Raw genomic sequence first — 20,655 nt, forward strand, 5'->3', positions numbered from 1 at the left:
TAGATTTGCTCTAAATCTGACCAGGCCTGCTTCAATTCACAACTGAAAAGTGTCTGTAGTATATTTTTGCCTGTACAGTATAGTTATTTATTTATTATTTTATTTTGTAACAATGGAAAAAAGTATTTACTCCTTTTCTGTTAGCTGACACCCATCCTAGAGTAAATAAGTGCAACAGACAGAAGTGGTACCAGCAAGTACAGACAGATTTACACTTTAAAAGATTGAGAGAAACTGTATTGTGATCTAAGGAGCTTGGAAGGAAAAGCGTCTGGACTTCTTTAACCTCCTAGAACCTGGCGTCCACATATGTGAACGTCACATTTTGGGTTGCCTAGACTAAAATATGTAAATCATGTAAATTGATAGAGTGAGTGCACAAAGGGCACCAAATTTTTGCAGAGTTGCCACAGACCTCCAAACTTCATGCGGTCTGCAGATCATGTGGATTTAGTCGTGAACCGTTTACCAAGCAGCGCGACCTGATTTCTGCTTGTCTAGTCTGCCATCTGGTGGAAAAAGGCGGTAAGTGCACGTATGACCGCCTGGGTCCACTTTTTTTCTTCTTTGTTTCTGTCTCAAATAAGCAGCTGCTACAAAGAAACCCCCAAACTGCCCCGCTGCTGTGTTTTATCCATGCCGGCTCCCTTACAGTCCGCCGGGCTTTGAGAAACACGCGCTTTAGGTACGTCCGTTACTTGGCTAGCCGAAGCTGTTAGCTTCCTCAGCAGCTACAACAGACTGCGACGTTTACGGTAGAGGGTGTTTAGAGCCTCGGACGCTGACTTCAGCATTTAGATTAAAAAAAAAGAAGACTATGACGAAGCGGCGACCGGCGACCGCGTTAAACAGCTAACTAGCTTGAGCCCGCTGGTGAAGTGCGGTTATAAAACAAAGGGATTAGCAATGCTGGCCTCGGAGCTGTAGCAACACCTAATAACGGTCGCAGCTAACAGTTTTTACAGTAAACAAATGCTATGATGAAAAGCATTGCATAGAAGTACTAGTATTGTGTTAATCACAGGATAAGTCGCTCTACTTTCCACTCTCCTAATGTGAGCATTGGTGGTATAGAGGTTAGCATAGCTGCCTTCCAAGCAATTGAGCCGGGTTCAATTCCCAGCCAACGCAAAGTCATTTTTTCACTAAAGTGGCAACTTTAGATTCTACTGTTAACAATTGCATATTTAAAAACGTGCTCACCCCAACGGTTTTCATTTGGTGTCTGAAAACTAGCGTCTGAAAACTTTTTGTGGTATGAAAACTAAAGTCATTTAAACACACTGTTAGAATTTAAAGCTACCCGGATTTTCAGGCACTAATGCAGGCACAATCAGCTGTCTATGTCCTGTTAATGGGGACTTTGGCACGACTGTCCTATCCTCTCTTGCTTGCCGTGATCAAAGTCAGTGAGTGTTCATAGCAACGGGAACATAAATTTTATTCTACAAACTTAAACATGAAGAGGAACTCAACCCAACCCAACCACCTGCTGTCCAGGCGACTGCTGACGAAGACCAACCGCCTGCCGGGCTGGGCGGAGCGGGTCTTCCCCATGCACATGGCTCGGGCGGTCTACGCAGTGGCGTGTCTAGAAAATTTTTGTTGGGGGGGCCAGGTAGGGGCACAGATTTGGAGAAGGGTGGCAGATTTAATTGGCAGATAATGTTTAAAAAAAAAATTCTACCAACCCTTAACCATAATTCAATAATCCTATAAACCTAATAACCAAATGCACTTTTAACTCTTATTAGAATGAGATTTTAACCACTACGGTGCAAAGTTTTTAGATACTGTGTTGATAAAGTACAAGAGATACAATCAGTGCTTTGTCAGTGTTTACTCAGCATTCAAGGACATCAATATTTGCATAGTATTTTTACTGACATATAGTGCACATATGTTTTGGGCAAAAACATTTTTGAAAATTAAAATACGAACATTTGTAACAAACAATTGACAAATTAGCCAATGCCAATGCAAAACTTTATCTGCCTGTTAAAAAAAGAAGATAATCTTCTCACAAACTGGTGTTTGATTTTGAAACAGGAAAAAAGTGGGGAAACAAATGAAAAGACTAACATTTGAATAAAACCTGAAAGCAAGTAAATACTTTCTATGCTGCCTTATGGTAAACTTTGGTAATATTGATAAAGAACAACACTGGCTGATGATAAAATACAGTCAGCTGGCATGGTGACACTGCCAGTATTAACCTGCAGGGCTGGACTGGGACAAAAAAATTGGGCATTTTTACTACAGACCGACCCACCAGGTAGTAAAGCCATAAAGACTTTGAATGAAAACAAATGCTGTTGTGACAGTGATGTACAGTCTTGTTGGTATATGTATGATTTCTATACATTTTACGTCAGATAAAAACTTTTGTTGTAAGATTTAGATAATTATTTAATAAAAACTAGGTATTTTAAATGAGAATAAGAAAGAAAAGTATTTCTTTGTGCCCACCTTTCCCTGTTAATGCCCTACCTGGCCCCCTGGCAAAACTTTGCTAGACCCGCCCCTGCACAGTTACCAGCTGTCAGCTACATAAAAAAGGATCCTGGTGTTATTTGTCTCTCAGAAACAGTTCATAACTTCAACTCATTCATGTCACCTAAAAGGTAAACCTGTTTCTCCATCACCTGTTCAGCTCTGATGATTCAGTAAGGACATCTCCTGGTTTCATCTTCATGTTTCCCTCTCACCACATATCTAAACAGACATCATGACCAGCAGCTTTACAGCTGTGGCTCCAGCAAACATCAGCTGATACTAGAAATTAATATTAAATACATTCTAACAACAGCTGATCAAGCTTAAACGTGCTGCTGTTGTTTAGCGCAATATCTGCTGGTTTCCTCTTTCTGGCGCAAAGTGGGCGATAAACAAACAAGAGAGACGATCAGCTGATCATTGATCAGTTTCATGATTGAAGTAGCAACAGGAGAGGGAGGGGGAGAGAATGAGAGAAGAGGCAGCTGTGCAGCATAAAGACAGAATAAATCCAGCTTTGTGTCTTTTTTCCATTCTAGCTAAAGTCCGGGACAAACTGCGTCTCTTCTCAGCTCAATACGAAACGCGTAATATTTTCTCTGAATGAGGGACCATCCCATTTTTTTAAGGAGCCCTTGGCAACTCTACTAACCTTATGAATAAAATAAAGTTCACTATCAGTAACATCATAGCACCCACCCAGCTGTATAAAAACTCCGTCAAACTGGCTAGAACGCAGTATGAGTTATTGCAACTGACAGTAAAAAGTCAGCAACATGAAAATAAACTCCACCTAAACTTGGTTTATATCTGACCCAGATAGACTGCAGGTCATAACTTCTTACCTGAAGTTCAGTTCACCTGACACTCGGACTGGCGGCTGCTTCGGGTCTCTCCTCCTGCCTCCCCTTCCCTCATCCACCTGCTGCCTCTGTGGAAGCCCCGTCATAGCCACCACCAAACAACGGAGTTATTTCTACACATCGACCTGCATCTGGCCAATCCACCACCTCTCATTGTTCATGCCATTACAAAAAAAAATAAAAAATAAGTCACTGGGGATATGCCCGGTATGCCCGATGGCCAGTCCAGCTATGTTAACCTGCAACCAAATCTGCAGCTCCATACAGCAATGTTACGACTTAGATTATCTTATAACTCATAACTCTTATGTTAGCTGCCCTCAGTAGCATACTGTCTGAAATATTCCACAGCTGCAATAATTCTTTAAGTGTTATTTTTTTCCTTGGTATTCTAATTTCACCGAAGTTTACTAAACTCAACAAACTTGATATTACTTACCGGGACATTTATTCTGTCCTCATTTTCTTTCACCGAAAAATTGTTTCCTGCAGTGCCGTCTTTCGTGCTTGGCTCTCCTACCTTTGCTAACGTGATGCGCATAGCGCAGAAGCGATGCTGCATTCACTTACACTCGGATATCTGAGCGTCACCGTGAAAACATAATCGGACATTTGATATTTGATTGAATTTTATTGTTTTGCCTTTGGGGTGGCACCAGGGGTGGCCAGTCTGGTTTGGGGGGTGGCCTGTGCCCCCCCAGGCCACCCCGCTGGACACGCCATTGGGTCTACGTCCTGGAAGATTCTATCGTGGACCCTCAGGCCCACACGCTCATCACCAAGACAGAGCCAATGCAGAGGGGGGGGGGGGCGCGGTATGAAAAGGGGGGGGGGGGGGAGAGAAAAAACAAAACTCTTGGACACTGCTAGCACAGGGCGCCCACAGAAATGCAAAGCAGGAGATGAAGCATCGCTGAATATGTTTCCAAACCAACTTCATTCTAAGCCAAAGACTAGAAAATCTGGTGAAGCATATTTGCCCTTTGGTTTCACCTGCACAAGTGCCAAGGTAGGTCTCCCGTGCAGGATTGGTTTTCCAATTAAGGACGGGAGCAGCACTGTGCTCTCCCAATCACGGACAAACAGTATCCCACAGTTGTTTATGTTTTTAAACCCATTTTGCACAGAGAGGCATTTTTTGAAAAATGCATTGATAGCAATGTTGAATATTATTACACATACAGTAAAATAATCACACCGTGACGCCTCTGCCTTTCTAAATGGAGGGACAGTAACTGCGTTTGTATATGTTAGTGTGTAAAACCTGTAGACAGTAAGATTAACAGTATTTTGTCTCTATCTGCCATTCTGCAATTCATCTCATGTAAACAATAACGTGCGCACAGCGTGACGTGAAAAAAGGCACATACCTTTGACGTTGCGTGACGAACTCTGTATTCCTCATTGTTAAGGAATTTTTATTGTTTTATTTGATTATGCTTCAAATGTTATGTTATACATATTTCACCAGACACAGCTTTCTGTTGAAACAGGAAGCTGACCCTGTGACGCTGACAAGAGATCAGTACAGAAATACATATCCGCAGAAGTTGACTTGCATTATATTATTCTTAGAAATTGACCTGCAACACACATACTCTGTGACACACACACACACAGCTTGCATGCAGACAGACATCAGGACCTGCGTAACAGGAAATGTGATTATATTTGCATATTGACGATGTAACCTATAAAAATAAATGAATACTTCAGTTCGGTGTGATTTGCTCTGAGCTTTTCACCCGTGCAGCACGTTAACCTACACAAGTGTCTCATTGTTGTTTATTCACCTGACTGTTTGTTAACTGTAAATCTCTGACATTTAATTGGTCCTTCGAAGTCGTTAATGGACTGGTATTAATAATAATATTATGCTCCATTTCACAGTGGTATCCTTCCTCAAGTCCCGACGCCGTGACAAACCTGCGTCGAAGTCTCTGCAGAGCGCCCTCCAGGTAGGGTTGAAAGTCCAGGGACGCTAAAATTCGGGTCCTGGCCGACGTTATACAGGCCCACGGCTGTGGGACTTGAAGGGGGACGCCCGACAGACCGGCAACAGCGAAGCCAGGTGATTATTCCACATTTGACACACCTTGCGTAAAATTATCGGTGTTTAGGGTGACACTGTTCCAAGAAAACTCGTCCTACGGGGACTGGCAGTTTTAAGACTCGCTTGTAAGTCGAAACTGGCAGTGTAATAGACACTCGTTTCGCAGTTAAAAAAAGGCTGGAAGTCTAAATTTACTGGAAAGTAAATAAGTGTACGGAAAGTGTCAACTAACATAGGATAGAAATTGCGCGCATAAACTGTTTTTACTGTTTTGTTGGTGGAGTAAGTTGATTTAACAGCACATTAAGGTGGCTGAACTACTCCACTGAATTGTTTACCGTTGATAGCTCACGTACTGGCTGAATGGGAAATTAAAGTTGTGCGTCATCACGTAAAATCGACAACCGCTTTCAAGAATAGCTGAAAGTAGAAGCCTGTTGTTGATAACTTATCTCATTCTTCGTGCCAGTGACAGCTTCACGGGTCTGTCTGTATATTTAACTCAATAAAATACCTTGTAAACAAATCTTCTACAAAACGAAACCAAATGGTTTGCAGTCCCTCTGCAGTAACTATTTTAAGAGGAACCTTACAAACAGAACTAAATAATGAAATATAGTTGGCATGACGATCATTCCCAGATTGTATAAAATAAATAAAAGGAAATCATTCACATGAAAACCTTTTCTATAAAAAGAGAGATGCATAAGGTAGATTAAGGCTGTCTCATTGTTCAGCCAAGGAAAGTGTGTGTAAAGGTAAATGTCTCCAGCCTGGATGACGGGTGGGACTGCAGCCCACCCAGAGCCCTTGATGGATACAAAATAAAATATAAAAATAATAATAATAATAAATTACTTGGTTCAACATGCAACAGAGAGAATGAATGTGACTGAAGGTTGGATCTGAGATGAGGCAAACAGAAGACCAGTCTAAAAAGTAGGCGGAGAAAAAGCAAATTTGTACGGATTGGATGAATTCTAAATTATCTGTTTGCTGAGTAAGATGATCCTAAACTATTAAATTGGCTCAGTAGTAGTATAGTGATTTACACTGATAAAATGTTGTAATATACTGTTGTCATTATATAGAAAGAAAAAGATGATAATATTAATAAAAATATAATATTAATGACAAGAAGTATCCTAGTCAGTATGATGTGAGATGGATAATTGTTATGAAGTAGTCTGCATCAAGCTTAAGGATTGCTCAAACTCAGTATAATGACATATGAGATGAAGAAAATAAAGGCAATATCTAAACCAATTAGGTGCATAGAGGCACTTAACCTGCTTGAAAATCTGTCATTTATCCTAGATAAATATTACTGAGATGTAGAGCACATTTATAATGACAACTAATAAGCCCAACCCTGTAGATAATAGCTAAAGCTACAAGATTGAAAAGCTGATTTAAATATGTGGACACTACTAAGCTAATGAGCAAGTTAAACATTTTTATTTATTTGTTTTAAAGCAGAAGTTGCATAGAGGACAGCACAGGGAGCTGTCTATCAATGAATAGAAAACACACATACACAAATTGTTACATGTGAAATTATTTTTGGAAAGAATCAGAAGTGAGATGATTTTGAATTAAGACATCAGTGTAAAGATGCATGAATTAAACCTGATAATAACATACAGAGGCAATGAAGGAAGCAGCTTACACTCACTGAACATTAACATGCATACGACAAGTAATGAAGACCTGCTTACACTTATACACATAACATGAGTTGGTATTTCTGACCAGAGAGAGGGAAACGGGTAGTTTAAGTACTCAGGATAATAATGAAAATGTCTTAGTTGTGTTTCTTCAGGAGCAAAACAGACCTGGACCAATTCTCCAGGTGCAGCGGTCGGAAGAAACCCATAGGTTAGCAAATTTGGGAAAGAAAACTGACTGCTTAAGGGGTCTGAAACACTGCAAAAGCAACATATGCGAATTCACGTACATGATTTACAAATGCCCAGTTTTAGAGCTGTAAACTGTGAGCAATTCAAAGTTTAAATATATATATATAGAGAGATAAAAATAAGAAAACTTTAACTTCAAAGTTGGAATATGTAAGATGTGTGAAATGTGTGAATTCTTTGAAAAACTAGACGGTATCTAGGAATGCCTCAAGTGAAAACGTAATGAACAAAAAAAAAAAAAAGACGAAGAGGCAAAGAGCAATGGAAACACGGACGTGTATAACATAGAACAATTACTTCTGGGCTCTGAACACAAACCCTCTGTTGTCAGATCTAGCAGATCCAGTTGTAGTAAAAACTACCACAACTTACAGGCCAGTTAATCCACAATATCCCTTAAGCACAAAAGCAGAAAAAGGGATCAGACCAGTAATTGCAGATATGGAAAAAGCAGGCATTTTAGTAAAAACAACTGAAACAACCTGTAACACTCCAATTTTCCCAGTGAAAAAAGTAGACACGGGGAAATATCGACTAGTACATGACTTTAGAGCGATAAATGACATAACAGAACAAACCCCACCTGTGGTGGCAAATCCACACACAATTTTAAATCAAGTAACACCAAAGGAACAGTGGTTTTCTGTAATAGACCTATCCGATGCTTTCTTTTCCATACCCCTACACTTTGACTCACAAAAGCTATTTGGATTCGCTGTTGCCAACCAGAAGTATACCTATACAAGGTTGCCTCAGGGATTCCAGAATAGCCCCACTCTTTATGCAGAAGCTCTAAGAAAACCCATGTCATTTTGCACGCTTCCTGCCCCAGGTAAATTCCTGCTATACGTTGATGATATTTTGATTACAGGCTACACACAGACTAATTGCGTAGCAAACACACTGACAGTTTTGCAACATCTAGCGGAGCAAGGCCATAAAGTCTCACAGCATAAATTGCACTTGTGGAGCCAAGAAGTAACGTACCTTGGCCACAGACTGACAGGACAAGGCAGACAGCTGTTAGACAGCAGAAAAGTAGCTGTACAAAACCCCCCCTAAGCCTGTCACCAAACAACAAATGATGAGTTATTTAGGTCTCTGCAACTTTTGCAGATGTTGGATACCTGAATATGCACTGCCCAACCTTTGCAAAACTTGATCTATGGCAAACACTTAGCTCTGAAAGATGAAATAGAATGGACACCAGAGGCAGACAAAGCATTTATTGACTTAAAACTTGCCCTGCAAACAAGCAGTTTTAGCTTTGCCTGACTGTGACAAGCACTCTCCTTCCTGTGGAAGTAGATGGTGCCGAACACAGCTGTATGCTGAAGCTAACTGAAAAAATGAAACCCCGACCAGACATTTTTAGTACACTGCAGCCTACTGTTTTAGAAGCGAAACCTTTAGCTTCCTCTTTTTCAGCACAGAGTGCAGAACTAGCGGCTATCATACGTGCATGCTGCGCAAAGGTCAAGATATAAATATTCACACTGACAGTCAATATGCGTTGCACACCAAAAAAGATAATTCAGAAATTACTAAAGGCAATAACTTCGCAGACCAAGCCGCAAAGAAGGCCGCACAGCAACCAATATGAACTTTAATGTCTGAAACTTCACAGCTAATACCACTTGATGTACTTAGAGATGAATAGGAAGCCGCTCCTATAGCGGAGCAAAAGAAATGGTTAAAGTGTGGAGCACGGCTACAAAATTGCTACACAAGACAGCAGCATTAGTGACAAATAGCTTAAAGCATTTGTCAAGGGGTGGAATGATGAGTATCCTCCCCAAACACTTCTATACTCAAAATTTTGAAGCTTCAGCACAAGAGTTTATCAGAACATGCATGATTTGCCAGAAACATAATGCACAGGGAAACCTCAAGCCTAAAAGAGGCTTTTCCCCAACACCACCGCACCCATTTCACACAATCCACATGGATTTTATTGAACTGAACGAATGTCAAGCATCAAAATACGCTCTAGTAATTGTGGATGTGTTCTCCAAATGGCCAGAAATTTATCCAGTGAAAAGAGCAGATGCAATCTCAGTAGCAAAATGTTTATGCAACCATTTCATTCCTACATACGGCATTCCTTCTCTGATAAGATCAGACAATGGAACACATTTTGTTAATGATGTAATTAGTAAAGTCTCTGAAGCTCTGGGTTTCAGCATCAAACATCACTGCGCATATCATCCACAAAGCGCAGGATTAGTGGAAAGAACTAACGGCACAATAAAACAGAGATTGAGAAAATGTATGGAGGAAACAGGAAGACAATGGCCTGAGTGTTTGGGCCTGGTGAAGATGTGGATGCAACTAACCCAGGGTTCGCAAAAAGCTCACACCCTTTGAAATCGTTCACGGGAGGCTATTTCCGCTGCCTCTCACTAGTGAGCCTATTAATAAGTCTATAAGAGAAACCACCCTAGCAGAGTGGATGACTAAGTTATTTGAGAATAAAGAGATTGTGCTAACAATAAACTGCCGAGCGATATCTCTCCAGTTTCTTGCAGGTTGCAACCAGTTGATTGGATCCACCAAAGCCACTGCAAAAAAGTGAGTGACAACACAAGCATAGACGCCGGTTCCCCCGACTCCTAGGTGTTCTCCTGGTGGAGGAAAGGGCTGTTTGGGTATATCCCGCCCTTTTCTCTTCTCGCCAGTGGTCTACTCACTTGGAGCCCGGGTGTGCCTGGTCATCATGAAGAACCTTGTCCTCATAGTGGCTGGCATTGCGCTCCTAGTGAGCCTACTGATACTCACCTGGAGAGACAAGGACCCACAGCACCACCTGCAGAAGAAATGGTCATATGACAACTTACACCTGAAGGATATGGATAAAGACCACAACCACCCCTGACTGAACAATGCCTGGTACCGGTACGTCTACAACCGAGTACATACAGAAGACAACCACACTGGCTGCTACGTCTGTTCACACCTCCCAACAACAGCAATGCAAGCCACCCTGTATGGAAAATCACCCAGCCTTTCCGAAGCCCTATGTATATTCTACAAAGCCAACAGCGGAACATGTTCCCCCGAAGACATCTTCGCCTTCAAGTTGGAGTTAAAAAGACAAGTCACAAAAACTGACCTGCGACGGTGTAATGGAACACTGATCAACTATAAACCTAATGAGGTAGTATTTTGTGCACCAGAGGTCTCAGACTGGAACTACAGCTGTGATGACCGATACTGGGTAAACCTGAATGCGACCAATGACAAGGGAAAATCTTTCAACGTCAGGAGGGAACCAGGAATACAACATCCAATGTGTTTCACCTTCGCATACGGAAACAGAAAGCTGGGGATGAACCAAAACTGCTCCCAGACTTTCCGGATGCCGCAGGAAAGACAAGGACCAACCAAGACGCAAGAGGAGCACTGATGATGTGCAACCTCATGATCCAATCTGGGGCAGTGATGTGCCAGCGGAGTTCAAGTTGTGGACCACCGGACAGAAAGTCCTGCACTCACTTTTCCCATGGATCGGGAATGGAAAAACCATGCTAAGAATCGAGACTCTTGACTACCGATTTGGACTTTTCCTGAACAGCTCAATATGGATAAACAAGGCTCAGAATGAGGAAATCGACGCGATCAGAATAGTGGTCATGCAACACAGAGTCGCCCTGGACATGATTCTCGCTGAGAGAGGGGGCCTCTGTGTCTTATTCAACACCACTTGCTGCACCTATATTCCAGATAACGTGCATTCTTTGACCATGACCACCGCCCTGGAGAAGTTACGACAACTTAGTAATGCACAGCAACAAGACTATGTCATGAACACAGAGAACTGGCTGACCTGGCTGCTGAGCGGCAGCTGGAGGACCCTCATGATCAAAGGACTTGTCTTGATAGGAGTTCTTCTTTTATTGCTTTGCATGTTCTCTACATGCATTCTACCCTGTATCAGATCGATGATTGACAAAATGGTACAGGCCACAGTAATCACCTATGTTGGACTGCCACAAGAAGATGAACCGGACGAAGAAGATTTAGTATAGGAATACACACACTCACACATACTGAATGATGCTACAATTGAAAGTGTTGAAAGCAAGTGATTGTTGGCTGATAATAAAGTATGATTAAGTGGTGAAATATTTTAACAACAGGAGGGAATGTTAAGGAATTTTTATTGTTTTATTTGATTATGCTTCAAATGTTATGTTATACATATTTCACCAGACACAGCTTTCTGTTGAAACAGGAAGCTGACCCTGTGACGCTGACAAGAGATCAGTACAGAAATACATATCCGCAGAAGTTGACTTGCATTATATTATTCTTAGAAATTGACCTGCAACACACATACTCTGTGACACACACACACACAGCTTGCATGCAGACAGACATCAGGACCTGCGTAACAGGAAATGTGATTATATTTGCATATTGACGATGTAACCTATAAAAATAAACAAATACTTCAGTTCGGTGTGATTTGCTCTGAGTTTTTCACCCGTGCAGCACGTTAACCTACACAAGTGTCTCATTGTTGTTTATTCACCTGACTGTTTGTTAACTGTAAATCTCTGACACTCATCCACACGTAAACGGAAAAAAAGGAGTTTTAAAAAAATCTCAGTTTTCGGTGATTCGAAATGCTGTTTATGTGTGAACGAAACAGCTGCGTTTTCAAAAATACCCGTGTAGTTGTGGACGTAGCGTAATAGTTTACTTTCTTACTGCCTGTAATTTATTGCAAGTTACTTGTATTTGCTTAGTTGTTTACTAAATGTTTGAGGTGTGAAAGAAACCGCAATGGAGCAAAATATGGGCGTGTGTGGTTGGAGGATGTGTTTGTGCGTGTGTGTGCGTGTTGTAAAACAAAGGCAGCAAAAAAAAGTTTGGGAACCACTGTAATAGAGGAACCAGCTGACATGGTTTGAGCACCTGAATAGGAGATCTCCTGCACATCTAGACTTTGATGGACTAGGTCAGGGGTTTTGGGCATGTCCAGCTGTGAGGAGACCTGGGACAGAAACAGGACTGGACTGGGAATGCCTTGCTGGAAAGGCTGGAGATAGTTTCCTAAATGAGGCCATTCTCTCCACTTTTGCTCATCTCAGAAAGGACAAGAAAATGGATGAATTTGCAGATTTAAAGAACTGCACTGGACACAGGTATAAATGCTTTTTGACTGGAAAACTACAAGGCCTCTTACAGTCTGGTTGGTTTTAACATTTTCAGTATTTAACTAAGTTGAATATAATACTTTTTCCTGTGCTTGAACATAGTTTGTGTTTGGAGTAAAAACGGGCTTTTTTGTACATTTTCTACCGTCTCTGCCTCTAAGACTGTTGTGGAGCGGTGTCTGTTTGAAGAGAACCATGGTCGGCCATCTTGGACCAAATTGAGGAGGGAGGCCTGGATCTCCACAGCTGTATATGGACTGGGTCGACCCATACAGGTATACACAAACATACAAATGTTTCAGTCCTAAGGAAAATTGGCCACCAAAACCCAAACTCAACCTACTATCACTTAAAGTATAAAGAACACACCAGCTTCTCTTAGTGTATTTCTGATAGAGATTGACAGACCACGTGACCTTCGTGCATTGCTTTGTGGGTACCCGTGGCAACAAAATCAAAACACTGCATCAAGCGCTAGTATTTCCAGCACCGGTAATCATTAATTCTGTGGTTTTAATCCCTACTTGCATTTTATTTACCCCAAAAACAGTTATGTACAAAACGACGGACAACACGGCAGGTCCGTACAAAGACAGACTTGACGAAAAGGCAAAAAAAAAGGACAAGGAAAAAATCAAAGGATTGAAAGGGTCAGACCCATACGAGCATACAGAGTGGAGTAAGGACATTAGCGTGCTGCCCAACTTTCATCACGGACATATTTATTATTGTATGATCCTAAGTGTGAGTGTATGCACTTCATGTTTATTAACTTCAGATCCCTGCAACAAGCCCAGGTCCAGTTTACTTTTGGTGATTTGGACTATTCCATTTCACAGCTGTTGTTACATTTTTTTCCCTTTTTCTTCTGTACAGGCCAACGAAATCTGTTTGTAGTTTCAGGTTGTAGTATTACACAACATTTTCAGATCTAATAGAAAAAAATAAGCGTTTCATAATTCATTCAATTTATTGTCTTTCTTTATAACTGTCATGACTAGTTAGCGAGTTGTTGCTGGGGAAATTCGTTGCAAAGAGGGTGCTGCACCAAAATTCTGTCTGCGATTGGTTTGGTCTCTTATCAGATTGTCCATTGTCGCCCATAGTTTGCATGGAAGATGCTGACTTGTCTGCAAACACTCAGAAAATTGTGAAGTAATACCTCCTGGCTCTCAAGCCAAGCCAAGATACCAAAACCAACTATGTGACACTTCGTCAGTATCTATATACAGCTAACGTATGGTCAGTGTTTGGGAGTAACGGAATACATGTACCGCCGTTACGTATTTAGAATACAAAATATGAGTAACTGTATTCCGTTACAGTTACCGTTTAAAAAGGTGGTATTCAGAATACAGTTACTTTGTTGAAATAAATGGATTACACTGCGGTACTTTCCTGTTTCATTTTGTCGCGGGTCAGGACTGTTTGGGTTTTGTTTGACAGCTACGTTCTTTCGTTCCAGGCGGCAGCGTTACGGTTGCCATGGTTACAGGGCGACGCTCTCTCTCTCTTTCTGCGACTGTGTGTTTCCTGGGTGAGAGAGCGCCTTTTCGTTGTTGTTGTTGTTGTTGTGCTAAGCTAACAGGCAGAATGCTACAAGCATAGCTCTAAAGAATGTAGCATCATGGGCAGTGTAGTCCGTGTTGCAGGGAGAATGGACTGCCATACACGTTATGTGTCTGTGAGCGCGAGGAGGGAGAAAAAGGCGAGTGGAAAGGTACGAGTTGTCATCGAGCAAAAACGGGAGCTGGAAGCATGTAAATATAATAATAACCACTGCAGCCAAGAAGAGTGCCTGACGAGCCCAGTTGTAAGTAAGCTATTAAGACTCGACTGTACACCGTGTTCGTGTTTTCCTCCGAAAACAATAAGTTCCGTTGGAGCAGTCTTTCAACGCCTCTCTCTGTCTCTCGCAAGAAAAGTTGACCCACACAACAAAGTAAAGCTATTGTTCGGCTACGAGCCGACAGGGACCCCGCCGTATTAGTCAGAGGTCCCTTTACTACAGTTCGGAGTCGCGGACCTTCAGTAATAGTAATAAATCACACAGCAATAGTACATTCACGTTGTTGTAAAAAGCACGATAATATATTAAGTAATCCAAAGTATTCAGAATACGTTACTGTCATTGAGTAACGTAACGGAATACGTTACAGAATACATTTTGGGGCATGTATTCTGTATTCTGTAACGGAATACATTTTAAAAGTAACCTTCCCAACACTGCGTATGGTGCGGGTATTTATCTTTGACTAATTCTTTGTCTTTCTCCGCCAGGAATTCGGTCTCGCCAGGTTTAAAAGTAACCAAGCTAAAGCCATGAGAGGGCTGGAGTACTCTCTCTCCAAGCTACAGAGTAAGTCACAAATACATGCACACACACATTTGTATTTCACCTCTGAGGGCTTCACCAAAACCTGAAGCTTAATTACCACAAGCTATGTGTTTTTGTACAAAAGTCCTGAAACTGTAAAAAGAAATCCAGTTAAAACCAAGAAAACAAACGTCAGCCTATCACAAAACCGCTGTTTTTTTCTTTCTTAAAAAGGGAAATCATCATTTAAAAACTATGGTTTTTATTTTCTCTGATCATCTTTGTCTAATTTAACTTTTAGAGCATTTCATTAAACGTTGGTCTCAATCTAGTATCAGATTGAGACCAACATTTACTGTATTGCACACCTTTGGTGGTGGCTTAGAGTGATGTCAAATTTTTCATTGATTTTTAGATTTGGTCACAGGATTCACATTTTTTTTTATTTATTAAAATATGAATAACAAATGTCATATGAGTCTTCTCTTTTGACTTTTTTATGTAGATGTAGTTTAGATCAGCCTGATTTTCGGTCATTAGAACTTAAACCTTAGATTGCATATAAAAGACGACGGTACACTCCGGGTGTGAGAACTGTGCATTTTCTTTTCTTGTTTTAAACCTTAAACCTATTTTCAGCTCCATTATGCTCATATTCAGTTTATTTTTCACTTCAGGGCTCAGATCAGTGTGACAGTTCCTCATTTTCTACTTTTATTTATCCACAGCTAGTGACCAGGGAGAGTCATCAGAGAAGCAAAAGCCCCTCCCACCACAAGCCACGCCGACCCCCAACCAGAAACCCAAACAGTTTGTCTGAACCTCAGTAGGAACAACAAGCCCACAATACAGATTGACAGACCACGTGACTTTCGCACATTGCATGCCGGGAACTCGTGGCAAAACAATCCAAGTACCGCATCAAATGCAAGTATTTGCAGCACTGCAAAACGTTCATTCTCCGGTTCCAATACCTTCTTGCTTTTTCTTTGCCCCCCAAAAAAGGTATGTACAAAACGAAGGATAACAATGCCGGTCTGTACAAAGACAGACTCGACGAAAAGGCAAAGAAAACCACCAGTGCATACATTCATGAAGTTTAGTAACTTCAGGTCACTGCAACAAGCCCAGGTACAGTTTACTGACAGATGGGTGCAGGACCTTGAAATGCACCGTGTAGAACGAAAGACCATCGTACAAACAAAGGTAAGTTTACCAGTCTCACAAATTGTCTTCATAAATACACATTCGTTAACCGTTTATTAATAGGACCTTTAAGCTCAATGGTAATTAATTAGTAGTGGAAATAATTTCTGGTACGGATTACAGAAATGTAGCAGTGACAATAATATTGTATGCTGTAATCGTACTGGGCAATTAGTGATACAAAAAAACAAAAAACCTGTTTTATCTGCTTTACCCGTCGGCTTCCCGTGGCTGTCATGTGACCGGCTATTACAGTTAATAATACAACAGCTTCTTTCCATTTTTTGTGTTTCTTTTTATCGCTGTGTAACTGATTTCAATTGAAAGCCTGTATGCGCTAGTACCTCTTGCCACGAATTCCCAGAATCCTTTGCGGTTTTACCCTTGAATGACGTCACATTTTCAATCTCTATGGCTCGTTTGAAGAGCAGCACTAAAACGGTGGGGCATCCACTCATCCTCAGTTCTGATTGGTGACACATTAGCTGATACTGATTACTTTTCAAAGTCACCAGAGCAATGAACTACAATAATTCCCAGGATTCCTTGGGACTGATTTAATCATCTTATTAAAGTTTTAGTAATTTTTTTTGAAGTTTGCAGTTTGTAATTTGTCAGTTATGTAATTTAAACATGATATTAAGTTAATAATTTAAGTTTATGTTGACTTTTCTTATCTTTGTTTTTATATTTTTATATGGAAATAGTTTTTTGTCTTATTTTGTAGAATTCTCTGAATGATTATTGTCATCTTGGATTTCTTTGGGACCTCCCACAGTAAATGTCTTAAGAGATTTTCTATCAATAGGAACGGGTTTACATCAGATTCAGGTAGTTTAGAATCAGACTGTTGTAGAAATGCATGTTTCATAGTATCCATATGCCAGTTTGAGTAGATGTTTGTTTTCTGGTGGTATGGCTCTGATCTTAAAATTCCAATAGATTTATGTTCTGGATAATTGGCCAACGCATTGAGACCAAGGGGAAGGTCAGAGTTGAGTTTTGTTTTGTCTCATGCTAAAGAGGATATTGTGTTTTAGATGTAGTCTTATCCGTTTTGGCTTTCCCATTTTTCCATTTGGTAGCTCGAAAAAGGGTTGTCAGTAACCTGGTGTATGTTAATATTGCAGCATGCCAAGCTGCATTATGCAAAATCAACCTCTGGGGCTAACAAATAAAGCTAATGTTAAAGCACTGAACACTGCAGTTTCTCTAATATCCACTTCAGACTGGTTCTAAAAGTGACCAAAAGTGAGTCAGTTCCCACAGACGCAAAATGTCAAACTTTACAACAGAAATAAAGATATTTACAGCCTGCTACAAAAATATATTTTAGCCATATAAACTGTCCTGCATGTTGGCTAGAAGAGGGACATCAGTGTTAAAACTTCTGCCCACTCCCTGTGTGTTCTATATAATATCTATTCACACATCTTGACGCTGAAGGTTCTACATGGTTCTTACATGGTAAAGTAAGCACCTGAAAATAAAAGAGAAAAAACTTGTGGGTTTCTCATTGCCCGGATAAAAAGAATTTGTTAAACAACCCTCACTGGATTGACCAATGCTTGTAATGGGAAAGCCTGAGTGAAGATATAAGAAGGAGAACTGTAGATTAACATGAGTTGGGAAGGTCTGTTGGAGCCATTTCTAAGCAACTGCAGATTCCAAGATCATCAGTTCAAGCAGTTTCATCTAAGTACAAGTTATTTGGATGTCTCATTGCTAAGGACTGAAAGAAGAGCCAAACTGTCACTATCAGATGAGAGGAAATTGGTCAGGATGTTCAGGGATCCCCCAGGCTCAAGCCTGCCATGAACAGGAAACTTCTGGAACACCAGCATCAACGTCGATAGCAAAGTCAGTTTTAAATTGCCACGGAATGAGAGGGTGCTGACCAAGAAACAAACTCCTACTCCAAAAATAACACCTTCAAACTCCACTGAAATTTGTAGCTGCTCATATGGACAAGCCAAATGCATTCTGCAGAACATCTTTATGATGAGACTAGACGACCGGGGCGGCGGGTTGGGAAGCTCATCTATGTAACCGGAAGGTTGCCGGTTCGATGGACAAGACACTTTACCTACTGCCTACTGGTGTTGGCCAGAGGGGCTGATGGCGTGATATGGCAGTCTCACTTCTGTCAGTCTGCCCCAGGGCAGCTGTGGCTACAACTGTAGCTTGCCTCCACCAGTGTGTGAGTGAATGAATAGTGGAATTGTAAAGCGCTATGAGGGTGTCGAAAAGCGCTATATAAATACAATCCATTATTATTATTATTAGACAAAGGTTGAACTATTTGGCCAAAATGACAGGTGGTGTGTTTGGAGGAGTAGCACTGCAGCGGCCGTCAAGCATGGTGGTAGCGTCATGCTCTGGGGCTGCTTTTACACTATTGCTACTGGTACATTACACAATGTGGATGCAATAATACAGGACTCTCCTTTTTTTTTTACTTGACAACGATCCCAAACACGAACGAAAACTCGATTCAAATGGATAAAGCACATTAGCTCACATTAGCTAAGCCAGGTCTTTGCGAGGAAACTAACCAATTGAAATAAACTCTACCAATTCTGCCATGATGAATGGTCAATTATCCAGCCTGAATTATGCCAGAAGCTTGTTGATGGATACCAAAAGTGTTTGGTTGAGGTCAAACCTTCTGAGACATTTAACCAAATACTAGTGAGGATGTAAGTATATATTTAAGTCTTTATGCATAGTTTTCGACCCTGTGTGAATTAGAGAAAATTCCAAATAAATTCAAACTTGAGCACCCAGCTCTTATTTTTTAAAGTAATTAAAGATGTATGCTATACCATCATTCCACCATCGAAAAAGGTCAGTTCCAATAAATTATTTAAAAAAAACAAATTACCATGACATTCATGATGAGTGTGTATAAACATCTGACCACAACTGTATGTTTAAATGTGGAATGAATGGGTGGTGTCTGTAACACTAATATTAGTGCACATCTTTTCATTTTTCTAAGCCCGTCAGCTTTTCAAAGCCTCTGAATGTATTGCAGGAAATATTCATTAAAGCTGAAAAGACTGGAGTTCAAGCTGAACAGTTTCAGAGCCAAAAAGTAGAAGTAATGAAATTCTGGAAAAACACAGACTGGTTACCACACGCTTTATTTTTCCATCCTTTAGCAGAAATAGTACAAGTATAAAGGAGATGGATAAAAGCAGCATGTCTCTTGTCTCTGCGAACACTGTCACATTAGGTCAGCACTCGGTTGGTCAGTCAGTCCATCAAAGTCACCGTGGAAACCACCTGAGAAGACAACCAGAGTAAACTGTGACTGCTGTTCTTTCTGTCACAGACCTTGGCTCCTTTTCACAAATCATATCCCAGTTCTTCTGTTGGAATCATCTGTGTTTGAGGATGACCTCTGCCCTGATGCTGGACTGTCAGGTGACGTACAGTGGTGTGAAAAAGTGTTTGCCCCCTTCCTAATTTCCTATTTTTTGTGTATTTGTCACTCTTAAGTGTTTCAGATCATCAAACAAATTTAAATATTAGACAAAGATAACATGGCCCTGTATGAAAAAGTATTTGTAATTAAATAGAAATTTTCTAACAAACTGAAGCAAGCTAAGAGATCTCAAAAAGCAAAACAACATACCACGATCCAAAGAAACGGCTGATAAACAAAGTAGGTGACATCTCTCAGTCTGGAAAGGGTTAGAAGGCCATTTGTAAGGTTTTGGGACTTCAGTGAACCACGGTGAGAGCCATTATCCACATATGGACAAAACCTCGAACAGTGATGAACTTTCACAGGCCAGCCTACCAAAATTACTGCAAGAGTGCATCAGCAACTCATCCAGGAGGTCACAAAAGAACGATTCTTGACCTCAAGCTGAGATCACGAACAGATGGCCGTATATTCTCACTTGGGTTCTGCAGGAGGACAATCATCCAAAGCACAACAGCAAGTCCACCTCAATGGCTTAAGAAAAACAAAATGAAAACTTTGGAGTGGCCAAAGTCAAATTCCTGACCTGAATCTGATTGAGATGCTGTAGCATGACCTCAAAAAGGTGGTTTAGGCTTGAAAATCCTCCAATGTGGCTAAATTACAACAATTCTGCAAAAATGAGCGGGCCGAAATTCATTCACAGCACTGTACAAGACAGACTGCCATTTATGGTAAACGCTTCGTTTCAGCTGTTGTTGCTAAGTTTGGCCCGACCAGTTATAAGGTTTAAGGGAGCGATCACTTTTTCACACAGGGCCATGTAGGTTTTTTCCTCTTAAAATTTTAAATTTAAATTCTTTTGATGATCTGAAACATTTAAGTGTGACAAATCTACAAAGGAAATAGCAAATCAGGAAGGGGGGAAACACCTTTTTGAACCACTGTATAAACTAGGACATTTTATTCACTCAACAGCTTATCAGGCAAAGTTGGAAATACAAACCCATCAGTTTAGGTGGGCAGAAAACTTAACTCCAGTAAAAATTGCTAACATATCTGTAATGTCTCTTTCCACCTCCACCAGTGAGGTTTCCTCAGGCATTTTTCCTCTTTCTGAATTTCTTACTTAAACTTCACTGTTCTCTTCAGCAATCACCACATAACATATATGATGGTAAATCACAAAAGCCGATTGTACCTTAC

At 40.8% G+C, this 20,655-nt stretch overlaps 1 protein-coding gene and 1 pseudogene across 1 annotated transcript; both read left to right on the plus strand.

The window, feature by feature from the left end:
* The first annotated feature begins 1,459 nt into the window (after positions 1-1,459).
* On the plus strand, positions 1,460-15,630 carry LOC146635359 (PRELI domain-containing protein 1, mitochondrial-like). Its single transcript, XM_085350097.1, has 6 exons — positions 1,460-1,572; positions 4,085-4,147; positions 7,192-7,222; positions 12,655-12,768; positions 14,774-14,852; positions 15,539-15,630. Exons 1-6 carry the CDS (start codon positions 1,460-1,462, stop codon positions 15,628-15,630), a joined length of 492 nt encoding a protein of 163 aa, XP_085206223.1.
* Positions 10,048-11,359, plus strand: LOC146635360 (uncharacterized; annotated as a pseudogene).
* Positions 15,631-20,655: the final 5,025 nt, after the last annotated feature.

This window comes from Diplotaxodon limnothrissa, linkage group LG3 (assembly GCF_057381915.1).
Source record: "Diplotaxodon limnothrissa isolate DT_005_m linkage group LG3, D_limnothrissa_male_GT1.1, whole genome shotgun sequence".
In the NCBI taxonomy this organism is placed as follows: domain Eukaryota; kingdom Metazoa; phylum Chordata; class Actinopteri; order Cichliformes; family Cichlidae; genus Diplotaxodon; species Diplotaxodon limnothrissa.